This window comes from Engystomops pustulosus, chromosome 1, assembly GCF_040894005.1.
Source record: "Engystomops pustulosus chromosome 1, aEngPut4.maternal, whole genome shotgun sequence".
Classification (NCBI taxonomy): domain Eukaryota; kingdom Metazoa; phylum Chordata; class Amphibia; order Anura; family Leptodactylidae; genus Engystomops; species Engystomops pustulosus.
The window spans coordinates 175,380,779-175,403,561 of record NC_092411.1 but is presented as its reverse complement, the minus strand read 5'-3'; the positions used below and the strand labels follow the sequence as shown (position 1 = coordinate 175,403,561).

The 22,783-nt window shown below is 44.6% G+C and overlaps 1 protein-coding gene across 5 annotated transcripts in view; it reads right to left on the bottom strand.

Annotated features, from left to right (window-relative positions):
• Positions 1-22,783, bottom strand: part of PDE4C (phosphodiesterase 4C) — a 487,758-nt gene that overhangs the window by 142,327 nt on the left and 322,648 nt on the right. Inside the window, exon 1 of one of the 5 annotated variants that reach the window (XM_072113915.1) lies at positions 52-560. The exons of the other annotated variants lie outside the window; for them this stretch is intronic. Within the exon in view, the coding sequence (XP_071970016.1) occupies positions 52-98 (47 nt within the window). The 5' untranslated portion in view covers positions 99-560. Of the gene's footprint in view, positions 1-51; positions 561-22,783 lie in introns of those variants that run through there. 5 annotated transcript variants of the gene reach the window in all.

Below are 22,783 nucleotides of genomic sequence, written 5' to 3'. Positions count from 1 at the left end.
AGAATCTGCTGCGCATCATACAGTATATGACTTTTGCATAGCATGACCTACCATATACAAGAGTGCCTTCGTATTGGATACCGGGTATATGACAGCATTTTCTTTAGGAGTCTTGTACAGTTTGGGACAAGGCAAATACGTTGTGCACTGGAATGTGCTACAGATAATCCATAAAGTATCCCATGATTGGTAATCCAGATTCTAAACACTGAATAGATATCCAAAAGCAGCTCTGCTGAAAATCCAACGTTACTCCTTTGTGTGTTAAGTAGTTTGACTGCATAGGTGGAATGAAATCTGATTTTTGCAATATTCACATTTCCAGGAATTTCAGAAACCTTAGTAATTACTCTGACATAAATGAGACATAATTCTAGTGCAAGTAATTATTTCCACCATGTTCTTGTATTATTCATCTGTGTAGTACCTCAGGAAAGTATTAGGTTTGTTCTAGAATGCTGGAGGAAGTATCTTCAAGTTCCTGTCCAGAACATGTGTGCTGCTCTCCATCAGTGGTGCTTGAAATTGTTGCTTTGTTTTGATTCTCAAATCAGAGACTGGTACAATGCACTTTCTGTGTTTCTACACTGCTGTCTGGGACTGTCCATGTCACTCCCCTCCCTCTACACACCCACAGGGTTAAGGCTAATTTGAACACAGAATACCATTCCCCTCCCTTTACACTCTCTCCCCCTCTCCTCTTCCTGTGTAGTGTCTTGAATGCTATGTTACAACCTGACACCATGTATAACTAAGAAAAAAAACTTCTTCCTTTCCTGAAGCTTTTCCATTGTTACTAAAACAAGTTTGAACTCATCCATGAAAGCAAACAAACAAACAATCACTAAAGTTCCCCGAGCAATGACAACAGCAATGTGTATGTTATTATCATCTTAGCGTTTTATAGTGCATATGCTTTTTTATTTAGTTACAAATGTTCTTGTTAGTTTTTCCCTGACTCTTATCGACTTCCTGTTGTCTACTTTACTTGGCCATTATTGTTTGCTAAGGAGTGTGTCTTCTTCTATATCAGATGAGGAAGCATTCAAACTCCTCTTTCACTTCCTCTACATATTTCTCATATGCTACTCAAATTGTGACTGGCATATACCAAATCTAAATAATTACAATTGAGAAATGTTACTTATAACAAAAACAAAAAGTCACTTAACCTACGGGGGTGTCACTTTAGATGCCTATATCTTGTATTCTACAGCAGTTAGTACCATGATTCTGTCATCAGATTAAAGAAGATAATGGTCCACATTTATCAACAACATTGGGGCATATTTACTTACCCGGTCCAGTCGCGATCCAGCGTCGGGTTCTCCGGCGCTGATTCAGGTTCTGCTGTGATTCACTAAGGTCCGTGCGCCGATATTCACCAGGTGTCGATGCTGCGCCGAGGTCCGCCGGAGTTCACCTGCTTTTTTCTGGTGTATGTGAGTGCTTGATCTTGCGACACAAATGGCTTTTTAAATTCCGCGGTTTTTCCGAATCCTTCGGGTTGTCCGGTGGCCACGCCCCCCGATTTCTGTCGCGTGAAATTCGGCGCGATTGTGCCAAAAATCGATTGCGTGCGCCACAATCCCGTGAAATATAGCGCAAAGCGGAAATATTCGGGAAAAACCCGACGGATTCGCGGCTGCGGACCCTTAGTAAATGTGCCCCATTATGCTGTTTGCCTGTGAAGTGAGCGGGACGTGGCTGTTTCATGAATTGTGCTGCTCTTTGTAGTGCAGGCTCCCACTTAGCACTCTCGCCTCTCTTGCTGCACATTTTTTCTGTCTTGTCAGACACAGTGCAGCTGCAACATAAAACTGGCACAGACACTTTATAAATTCATGTAGTTCAAGCATGGTGAAAAGTCAGACAGAAAACTGGTGAAAACACTTAAAGGGAACCTACCACCACAAATCTACCTATAAAGGTAGATTGGGTGGTAGGTGGATCAATGGGACGTGAGGATAGCCCTTTTAAGGGCTAATCCTCACGTTCCCACACTTTTTTGATAACTTTTATTAGACATATATTCAAATTTACTTATGCGGCTACTGGGGCCCGGTAGCCTCTTTTCCCCTCCTACTCACCCATCTTCGGCGCGCAGCTCCGCCTGTTTCGGAGCAGTGACCGCGCAGGCGCGGGCCTGCTCTTCTGCGCATGCGCAGACGGCAGGATCGCCGGACGAGGGCTCGCAGCTACGCGGAGCAGCGCGCCGAAGATGGGTGAGTAGGAGGGGAAAAGAGGCTACCGGGTCGTGGAGTAGCCGCCTCGTGTAACCTCAGATGCGGCTACTCCACGCCCCAGTAGCCGCATAAGTAAATTTGAATATATGTCTAATAAAAGTTATCAAAAAAGTGTGGGGACGTGAGGATTAGCCCTTAAAAGGGCTATCCTCACGTCCCATTGATCCACCTACCACCCAATCTACCTTTATAGGTAGATTTGTGGTGGTAGGTTCCCTTTAATAAATGTGGGCCAGTCTCTTTCAAACCATCACCTGATGCAGTTCAAAATATCTACCGTATATACCGGCGTATAAGACGACTTTTGAAGAAAAATCTTCTGTCTTCTCTGGGGTCGTTCTTATACGCCGGTAATCGTCTTATACGGCGGCGGTCGGGTCCTGGTGCATGGAGAGGGCTCACGGGCTGAGCCCTCTCCATAGCCGGTAAGTCTTGGCTGCATATTTCGGTTTGCACAGCGATGGCTGCCGGCAGCCTCAAAAAGCTGCCGGCAGCCTCAAAAAGACATCGGGGCGCATACTCACCCTCTGTTGGCCCCGATGTCCGCGCTGTGCTGTCTTCAGTCTTCCGCGCCATCTTCTGCTGGGCGCCGCCATGCTTTTCCCCGGGGCGGCGCCTAGTATGACGTCAGCAGCGGCGCGTCATGCTAGGCGTCTGCCGAGGAAGATCAATGGCGGCGCCCGGCAGAAGAAAGAAGACGGCGCGGAACACTGAAGACGAGCCGCGCGGACATCGGGGGAGCAGCGCAGCACATCGGGGCCACCGGAGAGTGAGTATATAAGTTTTTTTTTTTTTTTTTTAATGCTGGGCTGTGCTGTATACTACTGGGGGCAGTGCTGTATACTACTGGGGGCTGTGCTGTATACTACTGGGGGCTGTGCTGTATACTACTGGGGGCAGTGCTGTATACTACTGGGGGCAGTGCTGTATACTACTGGGGGCAGTGCTGTATACTACTGGGGGCAGTGCTGTATACTACTGGGGGCTGTGCTGTAATGGTAATGTTGTTGTTGTATGCCTTATGTTTATGAGCGACAGTTTTCCTGCTATATACCTGCATGTCATAAGAATTTACATTAAAAAAAAGGACCATGTTAAATTCAAATCTGTTTTTTTTTAAATTTTTACCGGTGTTTTGTATGCGTTGGAAAAGGGGTAGTCTTATACGGCGAATATATCTTAAACTCTATATTTTAAACAGGAAAGTAGGGGGGTCGTCTTATACACCAGGTCGTCTTATACGCCGGAATATACGGTAATTATCTTCTTTAATATGATAATAATCTTTGTTTATATAGCGCCATCATATTATGCAGTGCTTTACAGATCATGTAATATACAAATAAAATAAGACATAACAGATTAATAACATAGTAAGATGAAACAAAAGAAATGAGGGCCCTGCTCACAAGAGCGTAATCTATGGGGATGCAGACACAGAAAGACTTCTACAATGGTCAAGTCATTCTTTAACCCCTTAAGGACGCAGGTTTTTTTTCGTTGTACAGCACTGCGTGAGGGCTTATTTTCTGTGTAACACATTTAGTGAATTTAAAAAAAAAAAAAAACACATTTCCGTCATTTTCTTGTGGGCACAGTTTTTACGTCTTTCTCTGTCCATTGCAAATAACACCTCTGCTTTATTCTTTGGTACGGTATCATCACAGCTATACCAAATTTATATAGGTTGTGTATATTGTGTTTTATACATTTTCAAATATTAAATAAATGTATACAAAAAAACTAAATTGTTTTGCCATTTTCTGACTCTCATACCTTTTTCATACTTTGGTGTACGGAGCTGTGTGTGGTGTGTGTGTTTTTCTGTTTAGTTTTTTCTGTGAACTGTTTTCTGTTCTGAGCGCCACAAATGTGTACAACAGACAGAGAATTTGCTGACCAGGCAGTGTGTCGGAGTTGATACACCAAAAAAAACACATTGGTCCACATATCTCATACCAAGGACCATACTGTCATACTGCTGAACTTAAAGGGGCTGCATCAGTAACCAACACTCTAGACCAGTGATGGCTAACCTATGGCACTGGTGCCAGAGGTGGCACTCAGAGCCCTTTCTGTGGGCACTCAGGCCATCACCAGAGATGACTCCAGGTATCTTCCTGCAGTCTCAGACAGCCCAGGACTTGCTGTGCACAGAGGTATTTTAAAGTGACAGTTGTGCTATATTCTGCTTTATTGGTGTCCTCAGGTGCTGGTATCAATGAAAACTGTGACAGAGCAGGGAGTATAAATCACAAATTCAATTTCTGTGTTGGCATTTTGCGATAAATTAGTGAGTCTTTGTTGTAGTTTGGGCACTCGGTCTCTAAAAGGTTTGCCATCACTGCTCTAGACGCACCAACAACCGCAGCAAAAAATGCCACCAAAGAAACTATAAATACCACAGTACTTACCCCAGAGCAGACAAATAATACTGGAGACCCCAGAGCTGACAAATAATACTGGAGACCCCAGAGCTGATAAATAATACTGGAGACAACATATCAGACTAATAATATAGGAGACCTCAAGTGTATACAACTACTAATACTGGAGACCACCAGAGCAGACAAATATTGGAGATCCCATAGCAGATAATAATGGAAATCCGAAGAGAAGAAAATTACTAATACAGGAGAGCAGACAAAAAAATAAAAAAATCATCTCCTTTACTGGCTCTTCTTCTCCTCCCTTCTTCTCTGCTCTGTGTCCCCCACTCAATGCATGTGCTGACATCAGGACCTAAAGCAGAGCTGTGCTATGGAAAGGTAGAGGTGAGGGGAGCAGTGCAATGCAGTACAGCTGACAAGTACTTGCTGCTCCTGGGTCCACCACTGCTCCCCTGGTCTGCTTTGCTCTGTGTCCTTACCCCAATGCATACAACCAGTGTCAGGAGTCAGGGCAGAGTGGAGGAGGAGAGGACCCAGGAGCAGTAAGGACTTCTTAATTGCAATCACCACTATCCAGCCTTTTGCAACAGTGAATGCTTCCAGCAGTTATGAAAGTGCACACTGACTGACAGCAAGGTGCGGACCACAACCCATGGCTTGATAGGTCGCATATGACCTGTCAGTGCAGGTTGTGCATCCTCTTCTAGGCTTTTAGTTGAGATGAATGTCTGCAGAACTTTAAGTGCATATTCTCTGAAAAAGAACCTGGTAATGTGTATGCAATAAACTTATTGTTCCCTGCTCTACCATAGGCCATCATAGTGCACACAGGACGTAAGCGTCCTGCCGCCAGCGACAGTACGCTGACATCGCAAGGGAAGAAGAGGTTGGCGTGCATCGGGGGAACGCAAGTACAATTTTATAATTTTAGCATGGTCAGAGTACTGTATATCAGTGCTACAGGGGGCTGTATATCAGTACAACAGGGGGCTTTATATAAGTCCTACGGCGGCTTTATATCAGTATTACAATACGATAGAGGGAGCTTATATATTTATTATAGAGGACTGTATATATTTATTATAGAGGGAGCTGTATATAGTTAGTGTAGGAGGGCTGGATATAGTTATTACAGAAGGGCTGTTCATGATTATTACAGGCGGCTGGAAATATTTATTATAGGGGACTGTATATATTTATTGTAGGGGCTGGATATATTTAATAATAATAATCTTTATATTTATTGTAGAGCGCTGTACATAGTTATTATAGGGGGCCTGATATATTACAGTGGGAGCTGTATATATATTTATTACTGGGGGTTTGCGCCTGGGGCTTCCACAACCCTTAATACGGCCCTGTGGTGGGTAATGGGGTAAGAGTGATGATGTTAGCTTTTTCTACTGGCTAACATTAGGCCCCAGTCTTAGTAATGGGTGCCGTCTATTAGACATCGCCATCACTAAGGAAAGTTTGAAAGCACACAATATTTTAAATAAAATGCATTTTATTAAAATAAAAACTCTATGACACATCCCTCTCAACCATTTTATTAAAAAAAGAAATGCAGATTACTGATGAAGTTCACTGTATCAGGTGAAGTTTACAGTATTCAAGGATCTGAAAACCATTTTAACCCCTTTGTGCACTAGGACGTACTATTACATCCTGGTGCTGTGGGTGAGTGTATAAAGAGAACTCATGGGCAGAGTTCTCTCCATAAACAGAAGCTGTCAGCTGTATAATACTGCTAATGCCTGCACGTCACTGCCATGGTCTGCAGTTAACCTGTTAAGTGCTGCGGTCGAACCTGACCACAGCAACTAACATCGCTGCTGACGGTGTCACCATTGCAGATGGCCGTTTGGTTCCCCGCCCCGTGATGTCATCAGAGGGTGGTGACCAGTTGCCATGGCAGCCTTCAGTCTCATAGAGACTGGTAGGCTGGCCATGTATAATGATCTCCAATAGCCAGCGAATGACAGCTATTAGAGATCATCAGTAAAATTGCTATATACTGCAATACAGTAGTATTGCAAATATTATATATATATATAAATATATATATATATATATTTTTTTTTTTAAAAAATTTTTAAAAAGTAAAAGTTTAAAAGACCCCCCGTTCCCTAGAAAATACACAAAAATTAACAGTAAATATCATAAACATATTTGGTATCGCTGCATCCCAAAATGCCCGTTGTATCAAAATCGGCACTTTTTCCCAATTTTTCCATCCATGAATATTTAAATTAAAAATGATCAAACTATCATAAAAGTCCCATATTGATATAAATGAAAACGCCAACATAGGTATAGGTATGGCATAGGTCTGTACACCAAAGTTTGAAAAAGTTATTGACTTCAGAATTTGGCAACATGCCAAATATTTTTTTTTGTACAAAATATTTTAATCTACTTAAACCTAAAGAAGCCTATATACATTAGGGTATCCCTGTGATTGTATCAACCCAAAGAATAAAGAGGAAGTGTCATTTGGAGCAGATAACGAAAAACGTAAAAACTGAGCCCAGTCCTTGCATTATATCAGAGCAGTTGGCACTAAGCACAGGCTTGATGGCTGTGCTGTGATATCTACTGCAGCCTAATGGTTAATGATATAGGGAGATAATACAGCCCGTTCCAACTATAGCAACACTTAGGTTGATGCACTTACACCACCAACACCTCCAGAGCTTTGTCTGGCCCTGCCTCCTGCTTCTCCTTGGTTCTTAGAACTGTTTTAATACATGCTGGAGTCATCTTGGGGAGGTGAGTGGAACGCTGGGGACCTGGAGCAGTGGAGAGGGGCATGGGTGCACCTGCGACCCAGGAGATGGCAGGAGCAGGAGCAACCGTGACAGTACACCCCCCCCCCCTTCGACCTCACCCTCTTCTTGGACTGGAGGAATTTTTGCAGAAGACCATGGTCCAAGATGTTATGCTCTGGATCCCAGGATCTTTCCTATGGCCCAAACCCCTTCCAGTCTTCATATCCAGGACCTCCTTTACCTTGAAGACATTGGTGGAATCAGCCTCAGGAGAAGGAGGAGGCACTTGCCGAGAGAAGCGGTTCAGGATGACTGGTCTCAGGAGAGAGACTTGAAAGGAATTCGGAATGTGCATGGAGGGAGGAGGGCGTAGCTTACATGCCACCGGATTGAGGTGCTTCAGTACCTCAAATGGTCCCAGGAAACGAGGATCAAGCTTATAGCTGGGTATCTTCAAACGGACGTACCTGGAAGACAGCAATACTTTGTCCCCTGAAGAGAAGACTGGAGGAGATCTGCACTTCTTGTCCGCCTGCGTTTTGGTGTGGACGGATGCCTGAAGCAAAGATTGACGTTTTAGCTCCCAGGTGGATCTGAGATCTCGGACCAATTCTTCACGGCAGGAACATCAGACCTCTTAGCAAGTGGGAAAAAAGGACGAGGATGTAGTCCATATAACATTAAAAAATGGAGCGGAGCCGGCAGATTCAGAGTCTAGGGAGTTGTAAGAGAATTCTGCCCACGGTAGCAGGGTGGACCAGTCGTCCTGTCGGGCAAAATGGTGGAGATAGCAGCCCAGGGTCTGATTAACCCTCTCAGCTTGTCAACTTGGACTGTGGATGATACGCAGATGAGAAGTCCAGCTGCACTTGTAGCTGACTGCAGAGGGATCACCAGAAACGGGAAAAAAAACTGGACCCCACGGTCCAAGACAATGTGCAAGGGGAGTTCATGAAGCCGGAAGATGTGCAGGAAGAACAGGCTGGCAAGCCATGGAGCTGACGGCAGACCTGGCAGAGGGACAAAGTGAGGCATCTTTGAGAACCGGTCGGTCACCACCCAGATTACAGTATTACCCGGAAGATGGAAGATTGGTGATAAATTCCATTGCCACATGAATCCATGGAAGTGCAGGAGCCCACAAAATCCTTTACATCCTTGACCAGATCTGGCCTCCAGTAGAAACGGGAAATAAGGGCGACAAAGCGTTGCACCCCAGGATGCCCAGCCACATGAGAACAATGTCACCAAGTTAGTATCCTTTTCCGAAGGGCAGGTCCGACATAAGTCTTACAAGAAGGAATCTTGCGAAGGTCCACTGGAGCAGCAAGAACCAGCTATTCAGGAGGAATGATATGTCTAGGAGCAGGATCCTCCCCAACAACATCCGAGGCACGAGAGTGAGCGTCGGCCTAAAACATTCTTCTCTATCAGGAAATTGGGAGAAGAAGAGAGATCAACAAGCCTGTCTTGGATTAAGACGCTGAAGGTACAGGAGGTTTTTGTGATCAGTATAGATACTGATTGGATAACGAGCTCCCTCCAGAAGATAACGCCATTCCTCCAAAGCAAGCTTAACAGCCAGAAGCTCCTGATCACCAACAGAGTAGTTCCTTTCCGCGGCAGAAAAGGTCTTGGAGAAGAACCCACAGGTGAGAGTTCGGCCTTTGGGCCCCTTCTGGATGATAACAGCTCCCGCACCAACGGATGAGGCATCGACCTCTAACAGGAGCGGTTTCTCAGTATCAGGCCTGGTGAGAAAGGGAGCAGACAAAAAGGCAAACTTCAGCTTAATGAAAGCTTCTTCAGCCACCGGGGGCCATATTTTAGGATTGGCGTTCTTCTTGGTGACGTTCTTCTTGGTCGGTTTAAGATTATGGAAACTGGGCTTAAGGAAGCACTATTACAGAATATGGTAAAAATATGAAATTTAGCCATAATTTAGCCATATGTAGTTGTCTCTTAATTACATTCACATTTGGTCATAGCGATGTAGTGCAAATGTTAATTACATTTAGATCATGAGTAGAGACAAGATGTCATTTTAGCTTATCCAGGAAACCTACACAACAGGGGAGATGCGAAATCCAGGCCACATCAAAGAATTGTAGGATAAAAGATATCAAATAGCTCTAATACCTCTCTAGACCCCGTGTTTTGTGCACAGGGTCAAAGGATTGGAAAGTTTGGTGTGTTTCTTTCCTGACAGAAATTAAAACCAGGAAAACTCATATTTATCAAATATCTTGGACACAATCTTTCTTTATTAGGTCCCACTAACAAAACAGGGTCAGGGAGGCTAGCTCCATTGTCCTTGCAAATCTTGAATATGTGGGACTTCAAGAACCCCACTATATCACCTAACACCCCTATTCCTGGACATGGATTCCTCTTGTCTGGAATGGGGTGAAAGGTAACAAGGTGCCCATTTAATTGAAAATAATGATGCAATTGTCCCACCCTCCTTTCCATAGTTTAATAACAACTCACCTAAAAGAAATATGTCTCATTGAGGGGTACAGTAAATTTCATTTGCATGTGAACATCCCATTCTCAGTTACGTCACAACCTGGGAGGTGGGAGTAAGATTCACCATCTATATATTATGGAACAATGCTAATGTCCATTGTCAGTCCTCTTGAGACGCCAGATAACACCTGTAAGGCTGGCCAAAATAATTCTTAGCTGGGTCTCATAACACAGTTATCTGCTACTATTCATTAGTAAGGCTATTTGTTTTATCCATTTTACTTTTATAATTGTTTTTGCATGTATCATATGTACCGTGTATACTTGAGTATAAGCCGACCCAAGTATAAGCTGAGGCCCCTAATTTTATCACCAAAAACTAGGAAAACCTAGGACTCGAGTATAAGCTGAGGGTGGAAAATACATTGGTCACAGCCTCCCAGTATATAGCCAGCCCCCAGTAGTATATAGCCAGCAATCCCCCTGTAGTATACAGCTAGCCAGCCCCAAGTAATATATAGCTATCCCACCCCTGTAGTATATAGCCAGCCCCCTTTAGTATATAACCAATCCCCTTTAGTATACAGCCCCAGGCCCGGAAGAGCGCATGGAGGCGTCTCTGCCGGCTAATACAGAAGAGATAAGAAGAGGAGACGGGAGGATGGGAGCATCGGGGGCGCCGGAAGGCGAGTATGTCAGTTTATTTTTTATAGACTCGTGTATAAGCGGAGGTGGTGTTTTTCAGCACATTTTTTTGTGCTGGAAAACTCGGCTTATACATAAGTATATACGGTATATGGTTTAATAACCTTTTTTACTATATTTTATGTGTGCACTGTACTTTTGTATATTGCATTTTTATGACTTAATAAGTCTCTGTAACCTTATAGAATCTAATTTTCTGAATAGATAGTGCCACTATTCTTTAGTAATTGTATAGATAATTTCAGGCAGTGAAGGAAGTGAGAGCTAGGGCTAAGAGTAACATTTAGAGGCTCCATCTCCTATATGTGGGTGGGCTTTGTGTGCTAAATTTGAGACTCTATAGTGTAGGTGCACCCCATGACGTAACTTGAGTGTGAGGGAGTTCGTCAGCCACTATTCAGATGCAGCCACCTGCCTGATGCCACACATCTGCTGACAGTTGCTCCATCTATCTCCTACCATCTTCACAATATCACTATACCATTGTGCCACTCTGTGGGCTCCTGCTGCTGCTGATGCCACATGCACACTATATTATTGTGCCACTCTGTGGGCTCCTGCTGCTGCCGCCACCTCCACACTATATCATTGTGCCACTTTGTGGCCTCCTACTGCTGCTGCTACGGCTCCCGCTTTACTAATTTGGTAAAGTTGGTCTATGTAAGTGCACATGGAATTGAAGAGGTGGCTGTCATGTGTGTGTCATACTAAAATACAACATTGTTTGAAGACCAAACCACGCTCCTTGTGCATATTTAAGCATGGCACAACGTTGTACAACATCCTACAGGCTCTCTGCAGCCAGGAAATACCTGTTTTTTTAACATGATTCGTCATGACTCGATTCGGGTTGAATCAAATTTTTTTTAAAAAATTGGCGAATCGGGACGAACCGAAATCCGCCCATCTCTATCTAATTATAAAGCTTCTTGAAGTCACTAATGATGTACTAATGATCACTTTTGTGTCAGCGTCCTCCTCTAAATGTGACGTTAAATGTGTTTTGGAGACGTTGAGCTTTACTAATGTTGTCTCATCCGGCAGTCTGAACTGAGCTCTAGTGGCTGATTGACTTGATATCTGCCACCCCCTATAATCAGCCTTTGTCTTGTAAGAGTTAATGCTGTGTGTCTGTGATTGCCATTTCACCTTTGCTAGTCACACTTCTGTTAAACCTTGTTCACACTTGCTCTGTTCGTGTCTTTGTTAGCTCCGGTTGTTGCTGACCTTGTTTTTCCAGTCCTCATTACTGTGTTTTTTGACTTCTAGTTGTCAACCTACTACCTAGGAGGTGAGGGGGGTAGGCAATAGGAAGGGACAGCTGGGAACTGAGTTTAGCATCAGGGCCCACTGCTTGTGTCATCTGTCTATCCCCTGGGTTTGCCTTACAACTTATTTGTCAAGTTTGTTGAAACGTTAGTGATCATTGAATACTACTATAAAAGGGTTGATCTGGGAATCACAAATAATGACCAATACTTCTCATTAGTCAGGGATCAGTGGAGGTCCAAAAACAGGGCCCAGAATGAGCATCTGTTGTCTACATGGAGACATCAGTTTCTAGCTTCATATGCTGAGTAGTGTCCCAGCTATGCTGTTGCCTAATATATCCTATTCAAATAGTGTATACCAAGCCAACTCCTTTTGGCTTAATAAACTATGCAGAAAACAACCAATCATTGCAGGATCAATGTATCTTATTAATGAAATTCCTACGGAAAGAGTCCCGATTTAAAAAAAAAATCTTTTAAAAATTATATTTTAAAAAATATTTGGTCCACTAAAGACTATGGGTGGCATTTATCATAGCTGGTATTTGGTGTGCACGGTGTATGACAAAGGCCCCACCCATCAGGCTTCAGCTTTGTGCAAGAAATTGTGATGAGTTCAGTGCTTCTTCGCCAGTTTTCTGTCACAGCAGCACTGATAAATCTCCCCCTATTTATCTTGATCATTTGATCATGCCACAGGTCAGAAATAAAAAAATTATTTGAGATTGGAAGCGTGATTATATATCACCATGCAGCAACTAACTGATGTAATATGGCTCAGAAAGATATATATTTGCCTTTCTCAGCAACATAGATAATAGATACCCTGTTATTTCCTGTTACTGGCACAGGAAGTAGTTTCCATCCTTTATTGGGGGAATATAAACAGGAAAAGCATGTTGTGAAAAACAGAGGTCTGAAAACCAATGAATGAAGTGACTATTTTGATAATAAGTAAAATGGACAATGCGTTATTGCAGTCTGTAGTCTACATAAGTGAGCATGCCTTAGAATACAGAGGAATTCTTCTGTATATACATTAGGGTTGTTCACAGTAACACAATTTACACAGAAAATATTAAGCACTGAAATATACGGTACATAAAAATGGAAACCATGCAGGTGAAAACCAACATGTCTCTCATTCAAAGCATTATAGAAGCCTATTTGACCTGAATATACGGTAGTCCAAATACTCTTTCCCTTTTTATCTGCAGCATGCAGAATGTCTGCAGCGCATCACTTTTGGACACAGCAAAATAAATACACATTAGAATTTAGATGCTGTAGCTTTGCAAAGGTTCAGTTCTTACAGTGCATACCAATGACTAAGGAAGGTTAATGATCAGTAACTGATGTATGCTTCCCATTCATTTACATGCAGAAGTTTTTTCATCCCTATCAAGGTAGAATCTTTTAGAAGGACATACCTCTGTTACATGAGGAGATATGCCGGAAAACTTCATTCACAGAGAGAATTTGGAGATAACCCCCGCCCATTCTCATAATCATTGGAGTTCCTGAGGACTTGTCTGTGGTAGGACAACCCCTTTAAGATTAGTGTGACAAAATAATCGCCTAATGAACATTTAGATATTAGTTTGAGGTTAATAGGAGAAAAATGTTTAGGCATTTTGAAAGTCAACATGTGTCACTGTGTTCTTCAGTGAAAAAACCCCCACCAGCCATATCAAACAGTGGCTTATTCCCTTCTCCCCATTAAGAACACTTAAGGCCTTTGATGATCAGAATTTACATGTGTATGTGGAGGACAATAGAATTGTCAGGCTCCAGGGGTAGTGGACCCACTGGACCACCGTGGGCGATGATCTAAGCCAACACCAGGGACAGGAGTCTAAGTGGCACCCGGTTTTCACCAGAGCCCGCCACTAAGCGGTTTAGACTTGCTGCGGCGTAGTACCACCAGGTCGTTCCACAGGTGCCACTTTGTCCGTGGTGGCTGCCAAGGCGAGGCACAGAAATGGAAGGCAGGTTCGTGGTCAGGGACAGGCAGGAGGTAAAGACAGGCGGCAAAGGTTCAGGGTCAAAGGCAGAGCAGAAGGTCAGGCCTAGCAGCGGAGGAGCGTAAATGGAAACAGGTCTGGGGTCAAAACAGGGAAATCCCAAAGGTCATGGGAAAGAAGCTTTTTCTAAGACTGTGAGGCACAAAGATCCGGCAGGGAGTGCAGGAAGAGGCCAGATTAAATAGCATTCTGGGAAATGGCCAGCATCAATAAACGGTGCACTGGCCCTTTAAATCTGCTGAAGATGGGGACGAGTGCACAGCCAATGGACCAGAGGACAGGTGAGATGCTTGGGCACTGTTCAGGCTGGCACAGAGGGGCACAGGTGAGCCCACAACCTCCCGATATGGCTCTCGTGAGCACCCATGACAAGAATGGCTCTTGGCCTTCTGAAAGTCCTATTGCACTTTGGACAGAAATGTAGTGTTACTTTCTTAAGATGATAGCCTGAATAGATGGGGAACATTTACTTAGCCGTCCGGAGGAGTTCATAGAAAGTGCATTGTTCAACGATCATGCATTCTGTCATGATTCACTAAGATCGTGTGCCCGATATCCTGCATGTGTCGCTTCCCCGCTCAGGTCTGCCAGAGTTCATCTTCTTCTTCCTGGTGCATGTAAATCCATTGAATTGCGACACAATTTGAAAGTTAAATTGTGCGCTCAATCCGAATCAGTCAGATCGTATGATGGCACCCCCCCAGTTGTATGAAAGCTGGCGCAGCTGTGCCAAAATCCGATCTCGTGCGACACAATCCCCTGCTACATACCTGTCACAGCTGTGCAATCCCAGGAAATGTCGGAAAATTTGACTAAAGTGCGGCCGTGGACCCTTAGTAAATAAGCCCTAATGTCTCTTGCATGAAGGAAGTGGAAATTAGGGGACCAAACATGATAAGACAGTAGCCTTTCATTCAGACTAAGACATATTTACTGTGGTGACTACTACAAGCTATCCTTATGAATTCACACATTGATGATTGAGTAATGTTTATTGCCAGATTTAATTGCAAAAGAAAAGATGATATTCAGGTAAAAAAAGAGATAAAACAGATGACCGACACCAACCATATAGTGTAACACTTTTTCCAGCGTTGCTTTAATCACTCACGGCTCCACAATCTACCGACAGAATGTCCAAGCACGGTAATGATGTAAAACTTTTAGAGAAGCGAAGTGGCACTCACCGGAGTAAAAGCAGGGTACTTTATTGTGTGAACAAATCCAGGACAGGGGGGATGCACGCCACGACTAGCCGACGGGCCGTTTCGCACACTGGTCGCTTTCTCAAGCCTCGGACAACGTGAGAACTCAGAGCTGACGTCATATATCCGCTCTGAGCACACATTGCCTTGGCAGCGGTAAACAATACATTTAAGCACAGTACAACATGAATATAAGTAGACAATCATATATCTTAATTAAACGACAGCAAATCTTGAGATATCTAGCAAGAACACAGACACGGAAATGGCAAATGGCAGATATAGTGGGGGTATGTCTCGTTATAAGAACACACTAAGATCGTTTCTGTCATTAAGTCCCATGTTCCCTTAATGCGTTGTATCTCAATATTAATCTAGCTTCAAGGCGTAGCAGGTTTTTGGATCGATCTCCCCCACGGGGATCGGTTTCTACCCTGGCAAGACCAGCGAATCTAACGTGATTAATGAGGCGAGGACACCCTTTGCCAGTGTTGATAGAGTTATAGTGTTCCCGAAACCTGGTGAACAGGGTTCTGATGGTCTTGCCAATGTAGAAGAAACCACAAGGGCAAAGAATGACATACACCACAAATGAGGTCCGACAGTTAATAAATGAGTTCACTTTATGATTTACTCCCCCCAATTTTATCATGTCTTTTTGTAAATTAAACCGACAAAAATTACAAGACCCACATTTAAAATTGCCTGTGGGGATGCATTTCTGAATCCAATTGGAATTTATCGTTGAAAAACCACTTGAGACCAAATGTGTGCGAATGGTTGGACTACGTCTAAAGGTAATAAGTGTAAAATCTAAGTGTAAAATCTTCCAATTTTTATAAATGCCATTGCGGATGGCTCGCTCATGGGGGCTGAATCCGAAGGAGAAGGCCATACGCTCCTCACTCTTATCTTGTTGCTGTCTATTGCTGTGTCTGTTTTTACGACCTGGTGTGTGTCTGTCTGTGGGGGTGTTACGTGCTCTAATCAGAGCTTTGTCTAAAAGTGGAATGGGGTAACCCCGATGCATTAACCTCTGTTTTAGGTCTGCTACCTGAGTTTCAAAGTTGTCTACATTACTGTTAACTCTTTTCAGGCAAAGAAATTGGCTGAAGGATAACCCTTCTTTTGTATGATGGGGATGGAAGCTATGGTAATGGAGAAGGGCGTTAGTGGCCGTGGGTTTCCTATGTGCAGTGGTAATTAGTTGGTTGTCCCTAACTTCTATTTTTACATCCAAAAATTCGAGGTTCTTACCCCCGAAAACTGCAGTAAAACGCATATTCATTGTATTATTATTAAGGAACAACACAAAATTAAAGAACTCTGTTTCAGTACCTCCCCAAACTAGAAAAATGTCATCCACATAGCGGAAAAGTGTGATAATGTATTTAGCGAAGGTGGTTTTCCGTGGTAAAAATATATCTGTTTTCAAAGACAGCTAAAAAAAATATTCGCGAAAGTGCAGGCTACTGGTGTGCCCATGGCTGTTCTGGTGTTTTGCACAAACCATCGACCGCCAAACATAAAGGCATTGTGTCTGAGAATTAAGCCTAGACCTTCACAAACAAACTGCGTGTAGTCCTCATTTTGCTGGATATCAGTCAAGACAGAACGTACGCACTCCACCCCCTGGTCCTGGGGAATGCGGGTATATAGGCTCTCGACATCAATCGAGGCCAAACTGTAATTTTCCTGCCAACTGACTGTGTCAAGAGCTGTAAGGAAGGTGTTGGTATCCTTCAAATACGAAGGGATGTCTTTCAACAAAGGGCGTAAAAGCCAATCAATGTATTTTGACAGGGGTTCAGTCACGGACCCTATCCCTGCTACAATGGGGCGACCCCGAGGGTCTTATGGACCTTGGGGAGAAAGTACCACACTGGGTGCCTAGGTTTTAGAGGGAGTAATCTCTCTGCAGTTCTTTTTGTGAGAATTTGTCGTTCCACACTGCGTCTGAGGAAGCTTCGTATTTTTTCAAGAGTGGGGTTACTATCTAATCTACTGTAAGTGTTTTCATCTCCTAACTGTCTCATGGCTTCTTGAACATAATAGGTACGCGTCATGAAGACCACATTTCCGCCCTTGTCCGCAGGCTTCACCACGACATCTTCCAATGAACAGAGCCAATCAAGTGCTATTTTCTCGCCGTTGGATAGATTGTAGGAGGCAGTTGGGTAAACCAACGCCCGTACGCCATCCAAAAAAATAGGGCACCAAGCATGATAAGACAGTAGCCTTTCATTCAGACTAAGACATATTTACTGTGGTGACTACTACAAGCTATCCTTATGAATTCACACATTGATGATTGAGTAATGTTTATTGCCATATTTAATTGCAAAAGAAAAGATGATATGTACAATCAGTAGGTTATTATTTCAAAAGACATTAGACTTACTAATTTGTCTTGAACAGGATGTGTCAGAGATGCAGCTAAAAAAGGGGGGAAAAGTTGCTGGTGTCCTGCCAAACTTGCTTGGAAGAAATTCATTGGGGAAGATTTATGAAACTGGGTAAAGGGGTATTCCCACCTAGGCAGTCACAATTAATTTAATTCATGTACCATATATACACAATTGGATGAATTATTTAATAAAAAAAAGACAGCTGTCCAAATACTACCCCTACAATCAGCATGACAGCGGTGGCCATGCATACAATATTGAGTCCTGCCTGACCACCTTAACACAGTGCTCATTACCATAAAACGTCAGGAACTCCCTGCCATTTCATATGCAAACACTATTTTTGTGCTCTTACTCCAGCAGCGGTGGTCAAATGAAAGAAAATGAACTAGAAAAAAATGTGCTCCAGAAAACTGGCGCACAGCCAGGGGTGTACCCAGCCTTTTTGCTGCCTGAGGCAAATTAAAGAAAGACCCCCCCTGAAAGGTAAGAGTTATATACTATGCTTAGTGGTAATAATGAATTGGGGAACCCACGGATCACATAATTCATAGAGAAGCCAGTGACACATACTCCCTGCCACATAATGTGCCATTTCCAGCAGTCTAAAATTCCTGCAGCTGCCCGCTTTTCTGTAGCCCCTCCTAAGAGTGTTCCTTTTCCTGTTGTTTGTCTAAAAAAAAAAGGGTCTACAAAAAAGAGGACACTGTAATACCCCTTTTTCTATAGCCCCACACATCTATAATGTCCCCTGGTCTTTGTCCTCTTCACTATGAGGAAAAAAACTATACACGCTGTACTGTATATACATACTACTATACATACTGTATATATAAGTATAAGCCGAGGCGCCTAATTATACCACAAAAAAAATGGGTAAACTTATTGATTGGCGTATAAGTCTAGGGAGGGAAATACAGCCGCTACTTATTAATGAAATGTCCACAGCAGAGTCCCCCTTTAATGTAATGTCCACAGCATAGTGCCCCTTTAATGTAATGTCTCCTGCAGATTCCCCCATTTAAAGTAATGTCCCCTGAAGAACTGCCTCTTTAATGTAATGTCCTCTGCAGAACCGCCTCTTTAATGTAATGTCCACAGCAGAGCCCCCCTCTATTGTAATGTCTAGAGATGGGCGAATCGATTCTATTGATTCTAACTTCGGTTAGAATTTCAGGAAAAATTCGATTTGTCACGAAGCCGAAGTTTATGCTGATTCGCGGGAACGAAGTTGGTTTTTTCCCCTCATGTTTCTGCTAAATGGGCGCGAGAACAACGTGTTACATGGGGCAGAGGACTCTGGGAAGGAGAAAGGAACACCCCCTGATGACATCTGCAGAACTGTAACCCAATCAGCGACCGGCAGGCTTATGTGATGTCACACAGCCCTATAAGACCCAGCCATTTTCTATCTCAGCACTTCACACTTCATGTTGTAGCGTCCAGCTGCTGCTATTGTACTGTGCGATTCTTGCTGCAATCCCTGGCTGTTCTCTAAGGGGGTTCTATATACCCCAAATAGCAGTTCTATTTAGAAATGGAATAGGAAGAAATCTGTTTGACTTTCATGCACCTGCAGTAGCGATTGATGGACTAATCCCTGGTTGTTCTTTAAGGGGGATCTGTATATCCCAAATAGCAGTTCTATTTAGTGACAAAATCGAATAGGAAGAAATCTGACTTTCATGCATCTGCGGTAGCGATTGGTGGACCAATCCCTGGTTGTTCTTTAAGGGGGATCTGTATACCCCAAATAGCAGTTCTATTTAGTGACAAAATCGAATAGGAAGAAATCTGTTTGACATTCATGCATCTGCAGTAGTGAGCTGTCAGTTGTGGGTTATCTGTATAACGCACATTGCCATACCTTATTGTGGCTCTAGTTTACAGCCATATTTACGTGTGAAATCCACATAGTTTATACAGTGATTTTCGCTGAAATTACACTGTCAGTTGTGGGTTATCTGTATAACGCACATTGCAATACCTTTTGGGGGCTCTAGTTAACAGCCAGATTGACATGTCAAATCCACATAGTTTATAAACCACTATGGCAGACAGAAAGGTAGCAGGTGGAGCAGGCAGAGGTGGCAGCACAGTAAGGGTAAGTCGCAGCAGGGGTGACTCTGTGAGGCCAGAACTGCCGTTGTCATCTAGTGGCAGTGTTTTGATCAACAACCCAAAGGTTGTTGAATAGTTGACTAGGTCATCCAATTCCTCAAATATAACATCTGACAACCCCAGCCAAGAGTCTGTGGGTTCCTCTGATACAACAGCGAGGACGAAGTGTTTGAGGACAGTTAGCAGCTGCTTTGCAGTGAAGAGGTGGGGCAGACTTCCGCTGCTTCCTGCAGTAGGCAGGCTGTGCATGCTGACACCGGTGAGGAGAGTAGCAGTGACCGGGAAACGCAAATTGATGATGATATAGCCGATCACACTTGGGAGCCGGGTGTAGCAGGGGATTCATCATCAGGGTTGCAGCAGTGCGAGGACAGGAGCCAAACATCAGCAGGGTACAAATCCCGATTCACAGGCCAAAATAAGCAGTGGCACAGGGGCTCAGCGAGGCAGCGGAGGTAGTAGTCGCTGAGTGCAGAGTGTTGGCGGTAAAATTACCACCTCAGCAGTCTTTTGTAAAGACACCAGAGGAGCCGAGCGTGGGTATATGTCGTATCTGCGGGCAGAAAGTGAAGCGTGGCCAGGGAGCTAACCTTGGCACCACGGCCCTGCGCCAACACATGCAGCATCACCATCCAATGGCCTGGGAGAAACTGGTGTCAGATGCGGTCCATCCTGCAGGCGCAGCAACAGCAGCAGCACCTAGTGGCACACATGCTGTTTCAGCAAGTCAAGGCTCCAGCACCTCTGCCGAAGGGAGCTGTTTGTCTTTGACATCATCTCCCGGTCCAGATGAGTCCTTGAGCTTATCAGTTTCTTCCAAGGTACACGGCAGCGCGGACGTGTGGAGCTGTAATTATGGTCAGGGCCAGTAGATGTCCTTTACGGCCCACTGGGTGAATGTGCTTCCTGCCCAGCCACACCAACAACTTCCACAAGAGACGGCGCTTTCTCCTCCACGTTGTCAAACTGCTGCTCCTGATCCAGTGTCCGCCTCCTCCTCTTCCTTCTCCACCACCACCTCAGCCTCCACAAGTGCTGCTCCATCATATCACATGTGCAGGACACAGTGGTGTCACGCAGTTCTACACCTGGTTTGCCTGGGCAAACGAAGTCACACAGGGGAGGAACTTCTCCGCGTCATGCAAGAAGAAATCAATGTGTGGCTTTCTCGGCGACAACAATGGGAAGAACATGCTGTCATCGCTGCACCGAGGAGGGATGGTCCATGCGCCCTGCATGGCGCACGTGTTCAATCCTGAAGTCTTACACCCATCTGCAAGACATTCTAAAAATGGCCAGGACACTGTGCACGCACTTCAGCCATTCTTACAAAGCCAAGCACACCCTCCTCGAGTTGCAGCGCCAGAACGGCCTACCCCAACATAATCTGATATGCGATGTTTCCACTCGTTGGAATTCCAGTCTCCATATGTTAGACCGCCTGTATGAACAGAGAAAAGCCATTAATGATTTTTTGATGATGCAAGCGGACTGTAGTACTCCCCTCATGCGTGACACCTGCCGTTTGCTCAGGCCTTTTGAAGAGACCACGTTATTTGTCAGTCGCCAGGACTGCGGGATGAATAACGTCATTCCACTGCTTCATGTCCTTGAACTCATGCTGCAAAATCTGTCTGGTCAGGGCACTGGAGAAGTGGAGACTACATCTCATGGCCACATGAGTCCCGTGGGGGCTTAACTGGAGGAGGAGGAGGACATTGGCTCACAAGCAGAGTCTGGTGCAATTTGTGTTTTTTCTACTCAGGTGACAGGAGAGGAGGAGCAGGAGCATCCGGAGGAGGTAGAAGACGAGGCAGATGACCCAGAAGCACCGTGGCAGTATACTGTGGATATGGAGGCCGGGAGTCCCTCAGAGTCACTTGCGCAGATGGTCCGCAGCATGCTGCTTTGCCTAACTAGTGACAGCCGAATAGTCAACATCCGGCATAGGGATGACTTTTGGCTCTCCACCCTCTTGGACCCTCAATACCGGTCCAAAATGGGTGACTTTTTTCCTGCTGCTGAGAGGAAGGAACAACTGGCATACTATAGAGAAATACTGAGCACACAGTTGACTACTGCCTATGTGTGCCATTGTCCATCCTCTGTCAGGTCTGTCCGGGGGATTCCTGGCAGTCCTATGGACTACTGGGCAGCCAAACTTGATGCGTGCTGCAACTTGCGGAGTTTGCAATAGAGAAGCTGTCCTGCCCGGCCAGTAGTGTGGCATCAGAGCGGGTGTTCAGTGCGGCGGGGCCATCATTACCCCCAAGAGAACCCGCTTATCCACCCGTAATGTGGAGAGACTGACCTTTGTCAAGATGAATCAGGCTTGGATCGGCAAGGATTTCAACTCACCTATGCCTAATGCATCAGATTAGATCATCCATGACGCCTCCTCCAAACGTTGAGAAATGAGCCGGGGTTCTAACTACCTGCCTCAGCTACTATTCTGATGCTGCCACCCGCCTGATGTCACACATCTGCTTCTAGTTGCACCATCTGCCTCCTACCATCTTTACCAGGGACTGGAATTGTCCGCCACCTCCACACTATATCATGGTGCCATTCTGCAGGCTCCTGCTGCTTCTAATGCCACCTTCACACTATATCATTGTGCCACTCTGCGGGCTCCTGCTGCTGCTTCTGATGCCGCCTTAACACTATATCATTGTGCCACTCTGCTGGCTCCTGCTGCTGCTTCTGATGCCACCTTCACACTATATCATTGTGCCACTCTGCTGGCTCCTGCTGCTGCTTCTGATGCCACCTTCACACTATATGATTGTGCCACTCTGCGGGCTCCTGCTGCTGCTGCTTTTGATGCCGCCTTCACACTATATCATTGTGCCACTCTGCGGGCTCCTGCTGCTTCTGATGCCACCTTCACACTATATCATTGTACCACTCTGCGGGCTTCTGCTGCCACCAACACACTATATCATTGTGACACTCTGTGGGCTCCTCCTGTTGCTGCTTCTGATGCCACCAACACACTATATCATTGTGCAACTCTGCCGCTCTTGCTGGTTCTGATGCCACCTTCACACTTTATCATTGTGCCACTCTGCGGGCTCCTGCTGCTTCTGATGCCACCAACACGCTATATCATTGTGCCACTCTGTGGGCTCCTCCTGCTGCTACTGATGCCACCTTCACACTATATCATTGTG